A 23,481-nucleotide genomic window follows, 5' to 3' on the forward strand; every position below is an offset into this window, starting at 1 on the left:
TGTAAACACTCTATTCAAGGACATCAGGAAAGTCTCCTTGCACATCGGTCTCTCACAAGTTCTCACCACTCATCCACAAACTATTAAAAAAGAAAAGGGGGAGGGGAAAAAGCCGTGAAGTTTGTTAATTCAATCCTGGATCACCAGCGTCCTCTGTTGGTCACCTACGGAAGGAGCGCTTATACTTTGGAGAGGCCCACACCAGAGAAAGTAGATAGCTGCGAACTCAAGAGAGCTATTGCACCGGAATTTCAACTCTCCGCGGTGTTCAGAGTGCGGGGGCCAGCAGTAACTCCAGTCTACACTGGGGCGTATCAGAGAGAATTTAGTACAGGCGTGCAACGATGACTTCAAAAATGGTTGTGAAAATTATTCGTTTTAGGGGCTGCTTGGCTATTAATCATGGTTCAGCGGCACCCGCTTCAGTGTCTCCGAAGATGTAACTGCTAACTAAAAAGAATCCCCAAATCAGAACTGTTGGAACTTCATTTCTTTAAAAAACACCTTCCCGTAAGGACGCTCTCACTGCTCATTTGGCTAACTGGGGAGGTGTGGCGAAGTAAGAGTATTTGAGTCACGACCGCTTTGAAAAGCATATCTTTAGAAGCCACGACTGTCACGTTCGATTGTTCAGTGCGAGACTCTGGAGGCTCAAGAGGCCAACGGTGCAGATTTAAATATGATCCGCACGTTCTCGCTGGGAAATGCAACATGCTCTACGTGAGGCACTCAATTGCAGAAACTTTGCAAAGTACACAGGAGTTGAAGGAGCCCGCCAGCTTCCCAGACATAAATCGGTGCAGGAGGGCCACCTAAACCCCGCATCCAGGGGGAGGGGCTGCAGGGTCCTGGGCGCCAAGTTGGCTAGGAGTCATTTCATTAAGGGGAATCAGAGGCCCTCAAGTGACTGGGACGCAAGGTGGCCGGAAGCGCCTACGGTTCCCGGGAAAGAAGGGGTGGCCCGAGTGCAGGGCGTGCGCACATGGAGCAGGTGCCCAGTGAAGACGCGCGCAGCGCGCCCCCGTCCTTGGTCCCGCTTCCCGGGGAGGCGCGGGCCCTGGAGCCGAGCCTGCGCCGGCCCACCCCCCACCCGCGCCGTTCCGGGGCGTGTCCTCCGCCACCCCAGCTTCTATATATCGGCCTGCGCGCCCGGGCTGCCCAGATGCGAGCTAGCGTGGCTGCTGGACGCTGAGGACCTGCTGCTCGCTCCGCACATCCCGCAGCTTCGTCCCGCGTGCTCCGCTCCACTCCGCTCCGGTCCGCCGAGCCGCAGTCTCTCCGCCCGGCGCCATGCATCCCGCGCGCCCGGCACTCTGGGCGGCTGCGCTCACCGCACTCACTCTGCTCCGCGGGCCGCCGGTGGCGCGAGCCGGCGCGGGCGCGGTGGGCGCGGGCCCCGTAGTGCGCTGCGAACCGTGCGACGCGCGCGCGCTGGCCCAGTGCGCGCCTCCGCCCACCGCGCCCGCGTGCACGGAGCTGGTGCGAGAACCGGGCTGCGGCTGCTGCTTGACTTGCGCGCTGCGAGAAGGCGACGCGTGCGGCGTCTACACCGAGCGCTGTGGCACCGGCCTCCTCTGCCAGCCGCGGCCCGGGGAGCAGTACCCGCTGAAGGCGCTGCTGAACGGCCGCGGGTTCTGCGCCAACGCCAGCGCCGCCGGCAGCCTGAGCGCCTACCTGCCCTCCCAACCCGCTCCAGGTAAGCAGTTCGCACCACGTGCGCGGAGCGCCCTCCCTGGGACCCGGCGCGGGTGGCGGGCAGGCAGAGCCTGTGGCTTCAGAGGCTTGGAGCGGCTCATCCAGAAGATGTTAGTGGCGAGACGGGCCCTGGGAGGCGGAGGGGGTCCCCGCGGGCATCGCTCCACTTGCTTGCTTCTCAAAGTGCAGCTTTCTTGTAAGTTGCAAAATGCTGTCCAGGAAAACGGGCAAATTTCCGTGGTAAGACAAAAGGATACCAAGGTAGACTGCTAGAGGACGGATCCCGGTCATTGGAGAGTCTCTCTGAGCGCAGATGCCTGGGTTTGGGCTCTGTAGCCCAACTGTAGACCTGAGTTTCCGTTCTCCACAATTGGGAAGGCGTCTGTCTATCCCAGGGAAGCATGAGCATGGGAATCCGGGATCGGGTCAGGACCAGAAAGGTTTGTCAGTAGGCACTTGTCTTGAAAAATACTAACATTTTTGCACGGGCTCATGGGCAAAGCAGTATTGTGTCCCCGTTTATCCAAAAACTGACGAGATGGAATTAGAGTCCTGGTGTCTTTAAGGTTGTGTAATCTAAAGTTCAAAAACTTCAGAACTGCTCAACATCACCAAGAGCTACAATAGGGTTTGAGCCCCGTTTGCCTCAGTAGGCACTATCCCACGCCCTGCGGCGCCTGAGGGGTTCGGGGTTCATGTCCCAGGTACGTGGGGTGCAGGCAGTGCAGATCCAGGCGGTTTCCCTGCTGAAGCAGAGACTAGAAATGCTACCCAGGAATGTCCCCCCTTCATAATCCGATGCAGAATGAGTGGGGTGCAGCGGAAGCAGCCCCTGAAAGGAAAATCTCAAGCGCTTGGCAGTTACCCCTCCTGAGGCTGGTCCTATCAAGCAAGCGGCCATTCTAAGGGCATCGCTTTGTTCCCTTAGGAAGAAAAAAGAAGAAGAAAGACTTAAATGGATTTGGCAGCTGTTGTTCGAAATGTCCAGCATTCTTAGCCCGTCTCGGCTTAGTTGTGTGAGTCAAGTCCTTACCCAGCACAGATGAAGGCTAGAATTCCCGGGTTTCCCCACATCAGGCAGGCAGATGGTGCGGAGCAAGCCCCTGGGACCACGGCTAGCTGGACCGACGGTCCCTTTATGATTTCCGTGGCTGCATAGCTACACTCCCAGGTACAGGCAGGTCCTGGTTTATTCATTCCTGAGAAGCACCGGATTCCTGGCAAAGCAAGACTCCAGTTGTTTCGCTGACTCAAGTCAAAAGCAAAATCAGGCTGTTTGCCTTGTGTGTCTCTGACTTCCAGTGCATTCAGTGGCATCCCAGAAGCGATCCTAAGAAATACCAACACTGCCATTTCGAGTTAGGCTTAACGACCACTATTAGTAAGCACCATCGAAGCGCTATAGTATAAATTGATGTGAGCTTTAATTATAAAAAAAGAGTTCAGTGGCTTCTAATATGGGGGTAGGGGAATGATAGATCTATGACACAATTCACAATTACCTTTTTAAGTTGAACCATATTCTCCCCTAATCAGCGGTCTAAGGTTAACAAACAAACAAACAAAGGAAGTTTAAGAAATTACTTCAGCTTCTTGGAAGACAAATGCAAATACTTTTATTTGTATATTAGCATTTCCTCTGTCCCTGTACTTCCAAAAAGAAAAACCACTAAGATTAAAGCAAATTGAAACCAAGTCTGCCAGGTGCTGGTCTAGACCCTGGGAATTTGTGCTTGAGAAGGCACAGAATTCATTGAGGGCTATTTGGTAGGTGAGGCTCATGGGTAAGAGGGTCTCCCTAGGGTCCTGAAGGTCAGTTGCTCTAGACAGTGGACTTTGCAGCCCTCTGGCAATTTCCAGAGAGTGAAGCATTTGCTTCTCTTGGCCTAGAGCCAGAGACTTGTGTCTTCCCCATGGGCAGGATGCCCCAGCCTGGCATTTCCTGAGAGGAAAAAAAAAAAGAGAGGACAGCTGGAGCCCCGCACCCAGACAGAATAAATTCGGAACTAGATTGAAGAGGCAACTGGACCTTCCTGCTAGGGGGGCTATTAATTCATGTGGGAGCGAAAGAATTCTGTAGCCAAGACCTGAAGGTTGAACCTGAAGCTTTGGAGTTCAGAGCCGGGCATCGCTGGGGGCTGATCATCTGGCTTTGGATTCCCATGGGGCTCTTACTACAAGTTGGAGTGTCAAAGTCTGGCTTCCTGTCTAGCCACAAATCTAGTCACATACATAAGATCCCAATTAATCTATTAGCCTTCCAGCATCGTATCAGTTAGGGCCCTCCCCTTAGCACCTTGGATTATGAAAGAGACCCCTCCCAAAAGGGGCTTTCTTTCCACCTCCCCTCCCCCTCTCCAAGGTAGTAAATGCACCTTGTTGGCACCTAGTGGTCTAAAGCTGTGGGCGGTACGTTGGTGCTATCCGCATTCTGTGTGCTCACTGCTGAGGGGGATGGGAAAGGTTTGCCCAAGAAAGTGCCCCTCCCACCCAATACACAAAGTCTATGGACCTTGAAACTGAAAGATATACAGAAATAAACCTCTCTAACATGCCCACAAGATTCTGCAGGTCCCTGAAGTGAGATACTTCACATGAAACCAGAGCTCACAGCAAGCCTGAGTGAATGTCAGAATCCCCAGGCCAGTGTGATGCTGCCACTGGGTGGGGATTTTTTTTTCTCCACATTGTCCCACCCCCAGCAGCTGCACCCAGGGCTAAGAGGACCACATTTGGAATCTCTTGCGAGTTTTCTGGTCAGCTCCATAGCAGCATTCCATGGTGCGTGACTGCCCCCTGCCGGTGGCAGGTGGAGCTGGCTGCTTTCTCATATGTTGAAGGGCTTCATAAGCATCCACTGCCTTCACTGGGCGCTGTATAGTAAAACCACATGGCAGAGTAACTTTCTAACGGATGATCTCCTGAGGTAAAGCAGCCGGGGTGCAACGGGTAGTATTCTAGAATGCTTTATCCAGTTGCCTTTTTCTTAACTTATTAAGAATTGTTGAACCGACTTTGTCTTTTAGGTGTGACCTGGATCTGAAAAGATTATTATTATTATTCCATTGCCAATAATGATCGTTTCCTTATCCCCATGTTCTTTTCCAGGAAACGCCAGTGAATCTGAGGAGGACCACAGTGCTGGGAGTGTGGAGAGTCGGGCTGTCCCCAGCACACACCGAGTGACTGACTCCAAGTTCCATCCACTCCATGCGAAGATGGATGTCATCAAAAAAGGCCACGCCAGGGACAGCCAGCGTTACAAAGTTGACTATGAGTCGCAGAGCACAGACACCCAGAACTTCTCCTCGGAGTCTAAGCGCGAGACAGAATACGTGAGACCTTGTCCTCTTGTTGGGGAGGGGGGCACTCGAAAGGAACACTCCAAGACAGTCTCCATGCAGCAAGTCCCAGGGGTCCTAGCTGATGGGTGGGCAGCTTCTCTCTCCTAGGCCCGCCTCCTATGTCAGAGACTCTTGGAAGGTGCAGGCTGAACTGTACTAGAAAAGGATGTGATGGGCCCCCGCAGTTAAGGAACAGACTTCCCGTGAGCCTGCTTGATTTTATTCAGTGGACTTCCTGAAGCCTACTGGCCTGTTCTTAGATCACTTTCCACAGACTTAGTCGTACTCTCGAGAGAGCAGAAGACGCGGGGAGTGATGGTTCGCATCCTCCTGGGACCTTCTCACTGACCCGAGCAGAATGTCCTAGAGAGGCATGTCGCAGGTTCCTTCTGGGGTGGTCCTGTGGCCACTGGGAGATTGTCAAAACAATAATTGTGTCCTCAGGGTCCCTGCCGCAGAGAAATGGAAGACACCCTGAATCATCTGAAGTTCCTCAATGTGTTGAGTCCCAGAGGTGTCCACATCCCAAACTGTGACAAGAAGGGGTTCTATAAGAAGAAGCAGGTGAGTGGGGTCCCCAGGATGTTTTATCCCTCCGTTCTCCATTGGCCCAGTGGAGAATCAGCCTCAGTTTGCAGGAGCCTCAACCGGTGTGGCCCCCTTCTGATACACGCATGCATCACCTAGTGGCGATATTTTAGGTAGCTTTCTAACTAGGTAGTTCACGTGACTCTAGGAAACAGAAGTAAACAATGCTCACCACAGAATGTCCACATTCCAGTGTTTATACATACGGTAGTCTGCATCAGGCAGCCTGGGCCTCTACCCTGTCCATGGATTAGCTCAGCACACTTCCACTGAGGCGAGACCAGAGATGAGGCTGGACGTGAGGTCTGAGAGATCCAGCCTGACAGCCACAAGGCGAAGAATGCGCAGCCGCCCCTCCAACTTCCCCAGAGAGGTTCGAGCACACACAGGCATGCATGGATGTACACCCCCACCTACACATGCGTGGCTCTTTAGGAGTCCTGACCATCATAATTTTACCTCAGGCCAGCTGAACCCTGGGTAACCACTTGGGACCCTGGTTACCAGCTTACACACGGTGTCTCGGTTAGGGTTTCTATTGCTGTGAAAAGCATCGTGACTAAGGACAGTTGGTGGAGGGAAGGGTGTATTTCACTTACACCTTCATCTCACGGTCCATCCCTGAAGAAAGTCACGGCAGGAACGGTAGCAAAGGCCACGGACGGGTGCTGCTTACTAGCTTGCTCCCCATGGGTTGGTTGCTCAGCCTGCTTTCTTACAGCACCCAGGACTCCCTGCCAAGGGGTGGCCCTGTCCATGAAGCTAGGCCCTCCCCCATCAATCATCCATCAAGAACATGTACCACGGGCTCATCCACTGGTCAGTCTGGTGGGGGCATTTTCTCAGCTGAGGTTTTTCTCTTCCCAGATGACTGTAGCTTGTGTCGAGTCCACGTAAAACTAGCCGATGCGTGTGGTACCGATGCGTGTGGTACCAATGCGTGTGGTATTCACGTCCTTTCTCTCCCTCCCACAGTGCCGCCCATCCAAAGGCAGAAAGCGGGGCTTTTGCTGGTGCGTGGACAAGTATGGACAGGCCTTACCTGGCTACGACACCAAGGGCAGAGATGACGTGCACTGCCTCAGCGTGCAGAGCCAGTAGATGCCACCCGCTGTGCCACGTAAGCCAAGGGTTTAGGTCCCGGGGCAGCTCCCTCTGAAAGTGGCAGAGAATCCGGAGAATTGCTAGGGGCAGCTATGGCCACCAGATGTCCGTCCACCTCTCATCCTGGGTGGGCTCATTGGCCCAGGAGCTGCAGCCGGGCCCCAAAGAGAGGAAGACAAAGGGGACTGTTCAGGGAGAAGGAGGTCCCTACCCAACCACACACTCGAGACCAGGGTCAGTGTGGCTTCAAAGATACCTATTCTAAATGACTTAAAATATACACTTGGGGGGGGCGGGGAGGGGGCGGGTTTCAAGACAGTATTTCTCTGTGTAGCCCTGGCTGTCTTGGAACTCACTTTCTAGATCAGGCTGGCCTCGAACTCACAGAGATCCATCTTCCTCTGCCTCCCCAGTGCTGGGATCAAAGGCGTGCGCCACCACAGACCCACAGTCTTTCATTTGCAAACACTGAAGATATTCTTTTTTTTAAGTACAACTCTAATCTACAGAAATTCTGTGGTTTGCCTTCATGGGGGAATGAAGCAATTATGAGAAGGAATAAATATGCTAGGTTTTCTCAAGACAATATTAATGGATAGGAAAAATATTGTTTTAGTTAAAATGTTTTATCATAAGTTGGAAAAATAATTCTAACTTGGGGGTGACACTTTCTAACAATGAAAGTATCTTACAGTGTTCTCTGATTGGTTGAGAAAGAACAGACTGAGGCCCCGCCCCTTCCGCACAGTGTCACACTGGGTGAAAGGCTGAGTCCTTTGGATTTTAGAGGTAGTTATTTCAATGTATGTCTTACTCTATTTTTTTTTTTTTTAGTTGATGTGGAGCTCAAATACGCCTTATTTTGCACAAAAGACTGCCAACAACATGATCAGCAGCTGGCTACAGCCTTGACTTATATTTCTTTTTTGTGGTGAACTGATTAAAAACAAAACAAAAAAAAAACCAAAGTTTAGACAGATTTTTGAAATGCCTCTGGTTGTTTAAGTAGTAAACTTGATCATCTTTCTACTCTCCGGTAGTCAACAAAAAAGCAGTTTGAATTTTCCTGTGGCTTCCTATGAAAACACTCATGTACTCCAGGCTACGGATGCCCGCTCCCCACTAACCCACCCGCCCAACACGGGCCTTCAATGTTGCTGGCCCCCTGCCTTCCTGACTTGAGAGGTTCTGTTGCCGATCCTCTTTCCATTCCCTGTAAATGAGGGCAGGCACTGTGGAGAAGGGGGAAACCCCTAACCATGTCACCAGGACATCTGGACACATACTCCTGAGGCTCATGGCCCGTAGGGTGTCATCTCTGAACCAAGGGCCTGGCCCCATATCTGCAAGTGACCTGATCTACTTGGGAACTGTGGGAGAGAATAGGTGAAATCTCTCTGATTAAAACTGACCAGGAATGTTCTAAGGCACTCTGGGAGCCCATAAAAACAAGGACGAGGACCTTCCGTTGTCAGCAGATGGTCCCCAGGTGGGAGGAGCAGTGAGTGTCAGCCTCCAAGTTCAGAGATGTCACAAACAATGGTACAGTTAGTTCTTCAGATGACTTAAAAAAAAAAAAAAACAGTGTTTTCTTGTCCAACTTCTCAAAATAAAATTTATTGGGGGGAGGGGGGAGGGGAGGCATGGCAAGCTTTTTTCTTTTTTTTAAGAAAAAAAAAAAAAGGTTTTTTTTCATCTTCCCCCTCCTTCCTATCTAAACAGGAAAGAGGAATGGCTTATTGGAGAGCCTGGCAAGACCACCTAGAGAATCACCCGTTGTTGATCTTAAGGTCCTTCTCAGACTTTTTTTTTTATAATTCACGCATATATGCAGATAAAATACATTCGTAATTGTTAACAGTGTATATGACATAGCCCAAATATAATAGAATCTGTACTAGATAATCTTAGATAAAATGTTAGAGATGCTAGGTGATGTAACCCCGGGCACGCCCCAGGAAAGGAGCCTGTGTCTGGAGGCTGGGCTGCTCTCCCCAAGGCCAAGGCCAAGAGGGTCTGACAACAGGGTGCAAGGAGACCGCACTGCATCCCACGGGGTGGACATGCGCTGTACAGAGCTTGTCTTGAGAGTTCAAAGGAATCTCAAGACATCCTGCCTGCCTATCAGCTTTCCTTTATTTTTTTAATTAATTTTGGGGGGAAAAATGTATTTTTGAAAAGTTTGTCTTGCAATGTATTTATAAATAGTAAATAAAGTTTTTATCATTTAAAAAAAAAATGCCCAGCTCCTTTTGTTTGCATCTGGGTCTTGAGTCACTGGCGAGATTACTCCGTGTGGTAGAATCTTCTAGACATAGTAGAAGATGTCATGAACATTACTAGACATAGCTGAGTCCAACTCTAACAAAAGAATCTCAGTGGGACAGTTGCTGTGGCCTTCTCTGACATCCACACAGCATCAGGCCACATACAGAGGACCATCTGGGTCCAGTGGGTTGTGTGGGTGGTTATTATGATCTAGACAGTTAAAGTAGGCTGTCTCCATGACAGTCTGGTCTTTGCCTCTCCAGTTTGGGCCTCAGGTCTTCAGAGCAGCTTCCCCAGGTACATGATGTGAATGGTAAGATGGGCACATCCTACAAGTCACTAGCCTTTCGGCTACTGGGTGCTTGGAGAAGGGAAGTGAACCGAATCCAGAAAAGGAAGAGGACCCCCAAAGGATGCTGGGAGGGCTCCTGGTACCTCAGTCCCTCTCTGGCTTTGGCACAACTGTCCCTTGCCAAAATAATTTCAAGTACATCCTGGGACCATGGCATCAAACCACATACAGTAATTGCCTGTCTAGAGTCATGTTTAAAGTCATCCAACAGACATCCTAAGTGATCACAGAGTTGGACACAACAAACAGCAAATTGATTCTATGAGTGTTTGGAGATCTGGGGGTGTACAGTATGACCACAGGGTGGGAACCAAGAAAATTCAGAGGGCAGTACCCTTGGAGTGCTGTGCTGATTGACACTTCAACAATGCACACTGAACTCACTTGAGGTGGAGGGGGAGCATACACTGGCCACCACGTGCCCTGAAGCCAGATCCAGAGTGTCACCCTCGTGTTTGAGCCTCTAGGAATCCAGGACAGAAACTTAGCAGGCCCTTTGGTGCCATGGCAGAGGTGTGGGCCACATGGTGATGCATCTTCATAAACCCACTGGGCTAACCTCCCTGGACCTACCAGTTCACACACCCTTCCTTGCCCTCACCCCTTCACCTCTGACCTTTCACCTGTCCATGCTTGTGATGGTCATTTCCTCATATCAACTTGACCAGGCCACGATGTGTACAAAGTTAACATCATTTCAGATATATCTGTGAGTGTCTCCAGATGAGATGTGCACACTGACTCCCCGACACCCACCACCACCACCACCTACATTAGCTGCAGATTGTGCCATCTGCTCAGAGTCTGAATAAAATAAAAGGGGGAGGATTCTTCCTTCCTACCTGGCGTTTATCTTCTCTGACCCTTAAAGTAGAAATTACACCATCAAGTCCCCGGTGTTCAGGTCTTCAGCCTCAGATGGATCACAGTACCAGCTTCCCTGTGGTAGATGTTGGCACTTCTCAGCCTTCCCTAGCACATGAACCAATTCTTCACAATGAATCACCATTGACTGGTAGGTGAATGGACAGATGATGGATGGATGGATGGATGGATGGACAGATGGAATTCAAAGTCAGACAAATAGATGGTTGAAGAGTAAGTAAGTGCTGGGTACTACAGAGAGAGATGGTTGTTAAGTGATAAACTGGTGGAGCTAAGGAGATGGCTGGGGGCAGAACACTTGCCTTGTAAGTATGAGGCCCTGAGTTCATTTGCCATATAAAAGATAAAGAGCTAGAGAGACAGCTGACAGATAGTTAAATACCAACAGAAGACAGGTCATAGACAGATGTGTGCACCCTACTGGCTCTGGCTCTGTGGCAAGGTAATAATACTGTGAGCAAGTCCTCTTTAAATGTTGTAAGCCCTTCAAGGACTCGTGCCCACCTGCTTTTCCTCTTGCTCTTTCTTCATCTGCTGCTTCTCCCAACCTCCCAGCTAGACGCTCCTCTGACTCTCTGCCTTCACCCTCCTCCGCTGCCCTCCAACCCTAGGAGTTAGCCATCACCAATCCTAAAGGTTGTTGTGCCCAGTGACCTTCACACATAGGGAAGTGGGAGATGTCTGGCAGTGAAGAAGCCTCAGCTTCCCTTTCAGACATTAGCAGGCAGGGCTGCAGGCAGCCTGAGTGGAATAATCTGACATGAAACGCTGTGGAAAGATGGGAAACAGCAAGAGGCCAGGAACAGTCAGCAGGGGGAGGGGCAAGCATCAGGCAAGATGGCTTCTGACCGGCCACCTGGGTCAGTTTCGAGAAATGGGCGATGGAGAAGACAGCTGGGGCTGGGGCTGGGGCTTTGGCCTGGAAACTAGAGGGAGGGGCAGGGGCTGCTGTCCAGCTGTGGCAAAGGTGGATGGTGACTCCGAGAGGGGGAGAAGGCTCGAGAACAAAAGCAATCCAATTACTGGACATGGTGGCCCTGGGCATTTGGAAGCCTAAGGCAGGGGATTTGCTGTGACTTCTGGACCAGCCTGGGCTACACAGTAAGACCCTGTCTCAAAAGCACAAGAAGCCAGTGACTACTTGTCTGTACCTGTATTCCAGCTAGAGGAAACCTGGGCCTATTAGTAAGTTGAAGAGTGTTAAGGAGGGGAGAGGCTGAGGACTCTGCGGAGAAAGAGATGGGCTGAGAGGGGAAGGGATCCCTAGTGTGACCCAGACAGAGGCCTGGTGCTGCTTGACAATGGGGCCACACGATCAAAGCACCATCTATCACGCTGTCTCTCCCCAAAGCAGACTCAGAGCCAGCTGTGGGTGAAAGATAAAGAGATCGCAGGAACAAAGATGAGGCTGGGACTCCACAGGGACAACAGGACTTCCAGGTAGAGTATTTATTCCAGATGTGCATTTAAAAACAAACCAGATGCAGGTTTCCACGTTTAGCTTTGATTACATAGTCAGCATCTTAACTTTCCTGGCAAATAGGCATGAGACACAGATCTGTGGGATGCAGAGAGGAGATCCCTGGCTAACTTTCTTCCTTCAACCCACCGGAAAACTCTCTACCTCACACTGACTTGTGCATGTTCTGGGCAGTATCACTCTGCCCTTTCAAAACAGAAGAATGGACCTTGGAATAGCTGAGACGTAGTATTTACATATATGGTGGTGAGAAGTGCTTCATGATATATAAATTAATATAGCACAAGTAACTGTGTAGAAAAACGTAAACTTACAGTGAATAAATATGAACCAACTTCATATATCAAGCAGTATGTGGAGTATAAAAAGTAGTTCCTGGATATATACATATACACATATATAAAATGGTGTGCTCCAGAGTATAAATATACTATATACTTAAATATTTGGTGTGAGAGAACATGTGTGGAAGTCTTCAGTTTTGTACATTGAAATACTGGTGGCAGTTGGGGTCCCCTCTGGTCTCCAGAGACCCAGGGATCTTCTTCCCACTCCATGGATAGACACACCAGCAGAGCCCCGCTTCTCCATCCAGGGATGTCTCACACTGTAAAGACAGGGGCAAGGTCAGGAGCAGCAGGTGGTGAGAGCTCTGGCCACCCTGTCCCTGAGTGAGGCTGAGCACCGCACAGCCACCTGCTGGCTAAGACTCAGCAATGTCAATGCCCTTCTGGTGGTCATGACGAAATGGAGACACGTGCTGTGTGGCACATGGGATAATGGTCTCACACACTTGTTAAACGGCACAGTGTTTTCACAATTATCTGCTCCATGGCCTTGATGGCAAAGGAGCCCGGCAATGGACCTCTTTGATTAACCACCTCGATCACTCGGCTGGGCCTAGACCTCGGGTTTTCTGAATGAAATCCCAGAACCTGAACTTCTCTGAGTCCTAAAGGATCCTTAAAATTAAGCCTTGACTTGCTGGATCCCATTTATTACTGGGCATAGCACAAAGCCCTACTATATTTTACTACAGAGTTTGTTTTTGTTTGTGGGAAGAGAGAAAGTGGGATGTCTGTCTCCTAAGTGGACCGTGTCCCTTTCCTCTAGTTGCAAGGAACTGAAACCTGAGTGTCAGCATTTGGAGCACCCATCTCTGTTGATCTGCATGAAGGTAGTCCTCCCTACTAGCTCAGGTGCTCCTCACTCATCACACTAATGCTCAGCCCCCTCTAGGGGCCCGAAGTGCTCCTCGTCCATCCCACACCTCTTTCTAAGCACTAGCTTCTCCCAACTGTGCAGGGAGGGATCTCACGTGAAAAAGCCATCCACCTTGTGTACTTGTGCCAGGAAATCATTTGACGTAAAAACCGTGAGGCTTTACTGAATGTGGAGGAGCCGAGCTAGCAGATAAGAAGCAGCAGGAGCAAAGCCACCTACCTGTTTGCTGTGATAAAATCCATTCTTGTTGCAGTTTGGCAGATAAAATTTGTAGATTTCATCCCCTGCTTTCTGCTGGGCTGCGGCTAATCTCTCTAGCACTTTATAGAGTTCTCGTCGGCAGGGCTCCTAGAAGAATCATTGTATATTAGTACGGATACAAGAAGAGAGATTTATCATTTTAGACAATGACTGGGACATCTAGGGATGTGGGTCAAACATATGATGTCCCCAGGTATTTTTTCCCATCTGTGAGTGGGACAAGTTGGTCTCAGGCTTGAGCTGTGGTGCAGGCAAAGGATGGGAACACCATCCACATCCTCACTGGGTGGCATTTTTTTTAAAGACCTGATTAGCGACATCCTGGCAAGAACCTAGCCAATGGTCTACAATGCTTCCCAACCCATGCCATCTGCTGAGTAGTTTGGGCACCTGCACTCTAGTTGGAATGACAGTGGGCTCAATCTCTGTATGTGGAATTTAGCATCAGAAATATCTAGATTTTCGAACAACTGTCCTTGCAATTAACATATGCCACGTTGATTGTGGAGCAAGGCACTCCTCTGGATAGCTTGAGATCAGAATGAGATTTCTTATTCTTTCCATAATTTCCAGATGAAATTCTAAAGTGTCCCTTTCGCTCCGTTGAGTGTACTTTTTTAAAGGCCTCTAACTTTGGTTCTCTGTCGCCCCCAAGTGATCAAATTGAAACCAGCCATTAAACTAGAGAAGTTCTTGCTGGATTGAGAGTTGGAGGCTGGAAAAACTGTGGGGCTGGACGGTGGCAACAATTGCTGGATGCACTTATGGACAAGGACACTTAGATCGAAAACGGCCAATTTTATGCTCTGTGTATTTTGCCATGTTTTTTAAAGAGGCAAAAATACAGCAGGAATGGGAGTAGCTGTTCCTCCATGCTCAGCTTCAGGGTGCTCAGTGCCTTTCAGAAATTCTCTAGCCCAACATCTTCACTTAGAGATAAGCCTAAGGGTCCGAGTGGAGGGTCTCACCTTCCATTTCTTGAGGTTAGCGATCTCTCGGGCCCGGATGCTGTTGTAGGTGCTGATGGCATTCCACAGGATGGGCCGGTCCTCACTGGAGGGGGCCATCAAGTGGAAGCTCTCCAATAGCTGCTCCTCTGTCATCTCTGGGCTCTCGGGAAGCTCATCTTCAGGGGCTACAGTAGCCTTTGCCTCTGCAAAGCAAGCACCGCAAATCCATGAGACCCTGGGGGTATCGTTCCTGTGCCCAGTCACTACTTCTCCTTAGAACCGATCTAGAATGGCCCTGGTGAAATCGGATTTTTCACCAATGGCTTTTGGCAACAATTATGACCAAATAGCAATACTAATTCTTTTCTGGGAAAATAGTATATGTCAGGAAGAGGCAGGGCAAGGAAGCCCCAGGGCAGAGGGAGCATCATGCACAATTTGGTGAGGGAAGGGCAAGAATATAACCCTGAAGAAGCCAAGGACTAGGGTCAATGCCTGAGCCCACTAGTGATGAGACCCGACCCCTTGGCTCTCCTCTCCACTCCACAAAAGGAGTCTCAGGAACCGGTGTAATTGAGTTAGAAGCAAGGTCTGGAATACAGCCTTCCCTACCCAGACCACCACCCTCCTCGCTCCTGGGAATCCTGCTTTCCCACACACGGTCACCTCTGTGCATCCCCTCACAGAGGAGGACATCATTAGCCACCTTGCAGACAGAGCCTGGAAAGGCTCATGGGGAGAAACAATGGAGGCGGGTGTCCATTTCAGAGGACCTCCGGGGTAGCTCTAACTTCATTTACTCCAACGGGTCACATGCTTGCAGTACAGCTTCCCATCAGAGTATGGAACCACGGGGCTCCTCCACACCCACACAGGACGTGCATGTAGCCCAGATGGGGAGATAGGGGCTGGAGCAGAGGAAGAGGCATTTCCCAAACTTCCTACTACAAACAAACCAGTGCTTAAATTCAGGAAAGAACCTGATTGTCAGGTTCCTAGCAGGCAACATACACATCAAACACTGTTTGTCTATAGCAATGAATGGGAGCGAAGGTTCGGGCCTAAATTTTCACATTATGTTCTGTAAACATCTGGGAAGCACATACTGTGTGGCAGGATATATGCTACAAAGGACATTGCAAACCCCCTGGGGGCAGCGGGAGGGCTTCCATCCTAAACCTTCCTGGACCCTTGACCCACTGAACTGCTAAGGGCAGGACCCCCAGGAGGAGGCATTATGTGCTTGGGCCGGCACCCCACCCTCCTGGCAGCTCCATCGCTCCCTTCACCCCGCTGAGACACCAAGTACTACTAGTCTGTGAACGTTCTTCCCAGCTCTCCACTAAGCACTGGGCGCTTGGACCACCCTTCCTCGGATACTCTCCCCCCACTCCAGCACACACAAAGCTTTTAGTGGGCCTGGAGTGTCTTTGTCCCACCCACTAATAGACTCGGGATGGGCCTCTGCTGGGCCTAGGCAGTACGTGTGTGTCCCAGCCAAGAGACCTAGAGGTAGAGAGGGGCTGCAGTACCTTCGAGCTCGGAGCTGGACACGGTTCTCGTAGCGGGGGCAGCAGGCTCTGGTACACAGGCTCCCTGGCCGCGGGTGAGGGCATGCAGGGGACGAGGTTCCCCTGGCAGGGCACGGCAGCTGAGCCCCTGGGCGCAGCGAGCCGTGGCCACGCCGCAGGCGGCACCCAGTGGCAAGGCACATGTCGGGCAGCAGCCACAGCCGGCAGGCCGGGAAATCTCGGGGCACGAAGCGGGCACGGGTGGACAGAGCCCCAGGCTCTCAGCAGTGCAGGGCGCACAGCGCCATGGCTGTGCATCTCCAGTGGCCACGCCAACTTGGAAGGCTAGGAGGATCAGGAAGCGCCAAGGAACAACAGCGAGGAACTCAGGCATCGCAACCCCAGCGCAGCCGGCAGTGGATGAGACCTTGTAGGCAGGCAGCCGCGGCTCGGTGCTCACAACTCTCGGGGCAGGTGGTAGTGACGACGGTGGTCACAGCTCTCTGGGCAGATGGCCGTGTGCGGTGTTCACTGCTCGCTGGTTGTGTGGTGGCAGGCAGTGGACGATGCTGGCTGGTTGTAGCCAGAGCCTTATGAAGGGCTGGCTCAGGGGCACAGGTTAATGATTGTCGGGGCAGCGTGCTAGGATCCCAGTGTTCAAAATAAGTTTGTTTTGCTTGTGAGCTCTGCGCAAACCGTGGGTGGAGGGGGGCGTGGGTGGAGGGGGGAAGGGATCCAGTTTCCTACTATGTTTGTCCTGATGTGATGAACTAGGACAGGAGCTGAAGTCCAATTCTAACAGCAAGATGGTAGCCAGGTGGGGGAGGGCATTTGTTTTTGCTCAAGGGGCATCAAAGACCTAGCCGACCAGGCCCTTCAAGTGGACTCAAGGCGCGCCTAAGAAAGGACGGGTTAAGCCAAGAAGGCGTCAGGCCCCAAAGGGGGGGGGGGATAGAAGTGGGATTCTCCCTAACAAAGCCCACAGTTGCTTCTCCTTCCTCGCGGAGAAGCCCCTAGCCAGCAAGAAAAGAAATCTATAGTTCACCTCAGGACTGTCAGGGCTTCAACTCCGAAAGCGTAATGGCCCTCTCCAAAGAAGAGAGAGACCCAGGGCCTCAGGAACCTGTTCTGTGTGGCTGTGAAGTCAGAGCCAAGCTATCTCTGTCTAACATTCTAGCTTGGATGAGATGCTTATCAGTGATCAAGTATGACAGCTTTCTCTGACCCATTTCCCATTTTTCATTCTTTTTTGTTTTTTGTTTTTTTTTGTTTTTTTTTGTTTTTTGTTTTTTTTTTTTTTTTTTTTTTTTTTTTTTTGAGACAGGATTTCTCTGTGTAGCTTTGCGCCTTTCCTGGCTCTTCCTCTGCAGACCAGGCTGGTCTTGAACTCACAAAGATCTGCCTGCCTCTGCCTCCCGAGTGCTGGCATTAAAGGCGTGGGCCACCGCCGCTGCCGCCGCCACCACCACCCAGCTGCCATTTTTCATTCTTTTATACTGCAAAGAAAACTTAGAAACCTTTAAGGATGATCAGAAATGGGACATACCCTGGAAGCTCCCCCAAACCTCCCAGAGTAAACTGATCAGCACCCCCCTGGCCTCTGAGAGTCTTCTGTGTACCAGATCTAGATCCCACCTCCCACCTACCTTCACCTCTGCCTCCTGACGCAGATGCTAACTCAGAACAACTGGCCTCCAGCGATGGCTTGGATCTTCTTGTTAACCCTCCATGGTACTGGTTTGGAGTGGGGTGGAATCCTGCAAACTGCCCCAGCGTCCCACCACCGCTTATATACCAGTCCAGCCCCTCAAGGTCTTTAAGAGTGGTATTTCAGACCTGAGGCCTTGGAGACCTCAACGTTAGCCCCTGGCTCAAGAGGAGGACATCGAAGACAAAGATTGCGGGAGAGATTTCAGGTCAAGGTCACAGAGACTGCTCCGGAACGCCCTGGACAGAAACTCACATCCCTGTTACCCAGCAGTTCATGACTGCTCCCTGTATTTGAGCCTCCGGGAAATGGCTTTCTGGGTGATTTGACTAGAGCACTCTAAACACACGCCCACTGATGCATCACTCCTAACAGTCATTCTTCCGTTCAAAGGAACCAGTGCAGGTGGCCCGCCACGGAGCCGGTGTGAGGGGAGATGTCAACGGTGACAGACTGGTTCGTGAACGCTAAGTACAGCCACAGCCCTGACAGATAAGCAGTATAGCACCAAGGGCCAGAAAGATGGGCCCGTGGGTCACAGTGAGCAGCAGAACCCTCGACAAGAGAGAGGACTCAAGGGTGGGAGGTGAGGAATGGGGAGGACTATGCCAGGTAAAGGGCTGAGGGAGAGTCCCTGGAGGGGTGGAGGCTTTCAGAACGCAACTCCACCACACAGCAATAGGCAACAGGCACAGGCTGATCGTTCACATCCAACCACAGATACACCCTTCTTGACTCCGCAGAGAGGGACAGGGGAGGTGTACCAGCTTCTGCTGCCGCCACTGCACAGCCTGGGGACATCACTGAAGGAGCTGGCTGGGAAGAGAAAGGGAGTCTGAAGCCCAGGCGCCAGAGGACTGTGCAAGCCGGTGGCTACAGATGGTGAGAGCTCACTCTGAAGCTGTCCCCCACACAGCCTAAACGTCCACAGTCAGACGGATAATTCTGTCTCCTGATGGGAAACCTTTCCGATAAAGGCATTCTTCAAAGAAGGAAAACCTCCATACGAAGAAACATTGGGAGGGGAGGACATAGGCCACCGCCGCCAGTGCACAGGAGCAGCTGTGACCCTCAATGCGTTGAATGTCTTGAGAAGAATGCAGACAATGGGCAGGATGACTACCGGGGCAGGGCATGATTTAGGAGCCCGAGGACACGTTGGTTTTTCCTATGACCTTCCTTAGCCTTCTGAATCCGCACCATGTGCTTATGCTATATAAAGTACAATCACACTGCCTGCAGATATAGGTGAGGGACAGAAGGCTTCCCCGATAGGCACAAGGCCCTGTGTTCGATTCCCCAGGCCTGAAGGAAAGAATATGGAATTACCCTGCTACCCATCCCCTGGCTCCCTGGCCTCCTAAAAGTGACTGAACTTTGCAAAGCCGGCTTTTGTTCAACTTGGACCGTCGCGAAGAAACGCCGCTGGATCAACATCTGCCAGAGCAACTGGAGGAAGATCAGGCGACAAGCCTCCTCCCAGACACTCACCATCTCATGAGTGTGTCTCTCACGACTTTTGTTTATTCGTCAATTTATTTGTTTGACACAGGATCTCACTACACAGTCTGGACTGGGCCCAAACATATAGCAATCCTCCTGCCTTAGCTTCCTGGATACTAGGATCACAATAGTGTGCTCCCATGCCCAGCTATGCCTTTTTCCCCTCTCTGACAAAGGTGCCCCAAGTTCAGTACCTTGTTAAGAAATTGATCAAATGATTCCCATTTTACAACATTTTTATTTTAAATAAACATTCGTTTTGTTTTTTTTTTTTAAGAAGGGTTTATTTCTGATTGTGTGTATTGCAGAAGGGTTTTGGGTGCATGTGAGTGCAGGTGCCCTTGGAGTCCAGAAGAGGGCGTCAGATCCCCCTGGAGTTCCAGGTGGTTGTGAGCCACCCGACATGGGGACTGGGAACTGAATCCAGGTCCTCTGCAAGAACAGTACACCATATCCCTCCAGCCCCTAACATTTCATTGTAAGTTATTTTAAATGAGTAGCTTGAATGTTAAGTCCCTAAATAATTTTACTTCTGGAAGGGGAATTTGTGCTCTGAAGTTTCCCTTTGACTGCCTCAACTTGTAATCACTGTCCTCCCTTGAAATGTTTCCTTAATGAAACACAGGGAAGGCAAAACGCTGACAAATATTTGGGACAACTGTGTGCCAGGCGGGAGCCTGGGCCCTAAAGAGTTTACTCTGCTGTGTACTTGCCCAGCATGCATTCAGTTGTCCATCATCACTGCTCTTGTACACAGTGGCTCTTCTTTCTCTCCAACGATCGATTTCCCAAATGTTTCCATTGCTTAGCTCACCGGCACACACACCAAACAGCCACCAAATGCCACTTTGACTCCCAACTCTGTCAACACAAAGGAAGCCAGCTCCCCATCCCACCCCCAGGCCCATGTGGACAGCCAGTTTCACTGGCCTCTGCTGCGTGGGGTAGGGTGACTAGCCCTGCTCCTGAGTCACAGCCTGACTCAGCCACCTCTGTTGCCTAGCTCTAATCCTGAACCTGGGAAACCCCGCTCATTTTCCAGTGAGATGCCCCCCTCACTTATTCACTGTGAACAACTCAATTTCATTTCCACACTCTAGCTCTGCATTTTCACACTGGAATTTCCGTTAACTTTATGTCTTTGTCCATAGTGTTTCGTCCCCCCACAGAAGCTGTCTTTCAAGACTCCTGTGGCTTCACATGGCAGATGACCGACCCTTCCTCCCTGTTAGAATTCCTAGCCACTCCTCCAGCTACATGACTGACCGCACACGATGCTTAGTCATCCTAGGGCTTTACATCCTACATGATCCGTGCACTGTAGGATCACCCTGTGTGATCACGTAATCTGCATGCAATGTGGTCATGTAATCTATGCGCATAGCTACGTAAGCCCCATATGTGCATGTGGGGGAGGGTACCTATAAAAGCGGGTTCCACCTATTCCTCCCCCCTTTTCCTGCATGGTCATTCCATAGGCCTGTGCACACCCTTCTGTTCCCTTTCCTTAATAAACTCTTATAGTGGGTTTTGTTGTACCTCGTGGCTTTTCTCAAACGGTAAACAGCGCCGCTTAATAAATAACCCTTCCCAGCTTCTTAGATGTCTGTTCCCTAAGTATCTGTCTGCAGGCCTTTCCTCACCACACAGTAGAGCGGAGAGAACTGTCTTCTGGGTGAGGAGGACAGAGTGGGGCTTAGGAAAGAGAAGTGAGAGGACATCCCAAACAGAGTCACGATCTAACATGCTCACAGCCCAGCAAGCTGGCAGCCTAGGGAGGGCTCCTGAGTTCATCCTGTGCTGCCTGTGACAGGAAGGAAGAGAGCGTCCAGGATGTCTGGATACTTCAAGGACAAGGCGATGCCACCGCTGGTCTTGTGGGGGAAAGCGAGATCCTCCAAGCTGTGAAGGTTGGGGTGCCGTGACAGAGAGAGACAGCAGAAGGTGGGAGAACCCACCAAGCTCAGTGTGCCCAGAGAAGAGCCAGCAATTCTCTCTGCCTGAACGCATAGGACGCCCAGGGGTCTAAGCACGCTGACCGTGGGAAAGCCTTAAGAAGGGTGGGAAAACTTGAATTTGGAGTAATCACCAGGGACGTGATGGTGTCCTATAAGTAATCATTCCTTCCAAGATCTAAGATTCTTGAATGGCAGGCTGGGAGCAACCAGGCTACCAGAACAGGAGAACAATGTTTTGGTTTTGTTTGGGGTTTGGGTTTCTGATGGTGTTGTTGTTTTCATTGTTTTGTTTTATTGGGCCAGGGTCTCACGTTGTTCAGGCTGTCCTTGAACTTACTACATAGCCATCGCTGGCCTGCAGCTCCTGATCCTCCTGCCACCCAAGGGCTGTGATTGCAAGCAGGTGCCACCCTGCCTGTCCAGTGTCTTGCGGGTGCCAAGAGGGGGCGCTCAGGTGCTAGCAGGTCTCAGTATGAGCAGCTAGGGTGAAGCTCCCACTTTATCCACATCAAAGCCTGTGTGTTTCCTGCACACACAGGCACTCCCCTCCTGCTCTGTTTCTGTAAATTCAGCATGCTACATCGGAAAGGCATTGAGAAAAGTCGACAGAGACATTGGCGCGGCAATCCCGGTCCGTACTCCAGAGGGCGCTGTGTGAACGGCCACACTCAGCATCTCCCTCAGTGATCTTCACACCTCTGCCTTTCTGTTTTGCCAGCTTCTGCAACACTGTGGAATACCACACGTGAAAACCTCAGCTCTGACAGTTTCATTAGCACCAGAAGAGGGAGGTCCCATGGGAGCAAAAGTCTGCATTTTCACCTCGGATTTCCTCCCCCCCAGTGCATCGCACACCAAGGCTGTGAGGAGGAGCTGAAGGGACCCTGGGCAACATGGCTGCTGAATAAATGTGAGCTGATAGCTGATAGCTGTCGCTGATGGAAGCCGTGGGGGCCTGGAGATGATGAAAGCGTGGAAGGCCTCCCATCCATCACACGCTGTTCCCAGTTCTGCCTTCATGCAGGGTGCTGCTTACACACAGGCAGCTACAGAGTTAGGCAATCTGGGGAAATGATACAAAGGTCAAGGGCAAAGGGGGAACTTTCAAAGGGGAAAAGTGCTGCAACCCAGGGGAAACCTCCACAGAGAGGTTGTTTTGAACCTGAGGGGAAAACACAGAATGATGTTCTGCCCACAGTCCATGATCAACATGGGGATGATGTAAACCCATGCAAAGGCCTGGCCTGCTGCCCTTACCTCCTGGACAGATGAAAGGCACCGCTGTGCGGTCTGGAAGAAAGGGTGGGTGAGGGGGAATAGCTCACCCCTATACTCCCGAAGCACAGAGGGAGAGGAGCAGGCCTAGGACCAGCATTCAGGGACTCCAAAAGACCTCAACTCAGGCTCGGGATTGACATCCCCTTCCCCAGTGAAGCTGAGGGTGTGTTAAGATTAGTTTAAGAGAGCAATAATAAGTGCCAGGCACAAGGATAGTATACAATCTTCCATCGTCCTTCTCTTCCTGGGGACAGGCACCCCTGATCACTCACATCTGTAATGTATGGAGCTCTAAGCAGTACAAAGCCACCAGGAGCTGGATAGCAAGGCCAGCCCCGAAGCCTGGTTTCCAGGGATGTGCCCGTCACTCTATTTTAACACGTGTCCAGGGCTCTGATACATGCCCACATTCAGAGCCAGCAGCTCACAAAGCCCTCTGATCCCAATCTCCCCTAAAGCCATCCCTTTAGGGGAGGGAGGAGTGGAGTTTTCAAGGATAATGGATGTGTTTGGTAAGAAACAAACAACCCCCAACCCCAAACAACGGCTAAGGTTGGGTGTTGGGGGGGGATGGAAACAAACAGCATGCCCTCCCTGTATGAGGATCCTAGCCTATAGGGTATTTGTATTCGGAAGAAAATTCTAAAAAAGTATAAAGAAGAAAAATTCTTAAAAAGTATAAAGGAGACACGGTGATGAGGAGGACTGACTGTGGGCAGAAGGACACACAGCTCATGGAAAAGGGTATAAAGCTCATTTTTCCGACTTTCAAATCCATCATAGTTTTTTCTCTCTTTGAGGCAGATATGTGAATTCAACTTTCTGGGTATTAAAATAGCAAGAACTATTTTGGTGTGTTCCAAGAGAATCCAGCGCATGTTATCCCTTCCAGGCAGCGAGTGTGAAAGCCAGGCAAGCTTTTCATCCCATTAGCCATTAGTGCAATAGGAATTATGTATGACTAGTCACTGAGAACGTTTGTCATACTGACCACTTTTAAAAAGTGATTTTTATAAATTCTGCCGAAACCATATCAAATCATTATATTATAATGTTAGGTAATGTGTTAATTGCATTTTTAAGGAAAGAAACCATGGGGTCAGAAGGTTGAGAGACTATAGAAGACCTTTCGAGGCCTTGTGTGTTAAGCCTTGTGCTTGACTGAGGACTGGGTGGGCTAGACAGGGTCGTAACATCCCTACAACCTTGCACAAATTATTTGACATGTCTTTTCTTTAATTTATCCTTTGGTAAATTGACTAGTACCTGCTACAAAAGTGTGTGTGTGTGTGTGTGTGTGTGTGTGTGTGTGTGTGTATCAACCCTTGGGGTAGAAAATCATTAAGCCCTAAAAGGTCATGTTCACCTTCTA

At 50.6% G+C, this 23,481-nt stretch overlaps 2 protein-coding genes across 3 annotated transcripts; one reads left to right on the plus strand and one right to left on the minus strand.

Annotated features, from left to right (window-relative positions):
- Positions 1 to 588: 588 nt before the first annotated feature.
- Igfbp3 (insulin like growth factor binding protein 3) lies at positions 589 to 8,901 on the plus strand. 2 transcript variants are annotated; one of them, XM_028870540.2, is made up of 5 exons: positions 1,189 to 1,696; positions 4,804 to 5,030; positions 5,484 to 5,603; positions 6,603 to 6,747; positions 7,566 to 8,901. In XM_028870540.2, exons 1-4 carry the CDS (start codon positions 1,291 to 1,293, stop codon positions 6,726 to 6,728), a joined length of 879 nt encoding a protein of 292 aa, XP_028726373.1. In that variant the 5' UTR covers positions 1,189 to 1,290; the 3' UTR covers positions 6,729 to 6,747; positions 7,566 to 8,901. The 2 variants fall into 2 exon arrangements, 1 of the variants encoding a protein (XP_028726373.1); XR_005092323.1 differs by lacking the exon at positions 7,566 to 8,901 and having other exon boundaries at positions 589 to 1,696; positions 6,603 to 6,701.
- A 2,767-nt stretch (positions 8,902 to 11,668) lies between these two features.
- On the minus strand, positions 11,669 to 16,242 carry Igfbp1 (insulin like growth factor binding protein 1). The gene is made up of 4 exons (XM_028870859.2): positions 15,684 to 16,242; positions 14,170 to 14,354; positions 13,160 to 13,288; positions 11,669 to 12,323 (listed from the first exon to the last, which is right to left on the minus strand). The coding sequence occupies exons 1-4, from the start codon at positions 16,054 to 16,056 to the stop codon at positions 12,192 to 12,194; spliced, it is 819 nt and encodes a 272-aa protein (XP_028726692.1). The 5' UTR covers positions 16,057 to 16,242; the 3' UTR covers positions 11,669 to 12,191.
- Positions 16,243 to 23,481: the final 7,239 nt, after the last annotated feature.

This window comes from Peromyscus leucopus, chromosome 10, assembly GCF_004664715.2.
Source record: "Peromyscus leucopus breed LL Stock chromosome 10, UCI_PerLeu_2.1, whole genome shotgun sequence".
Classification (NCBI taxonomy): Eukaryota; Metazoa; Chordata; class Mammalia; order Rodentia; family Cricetidae; genus Peromyscus; species Peromyscus leucopus.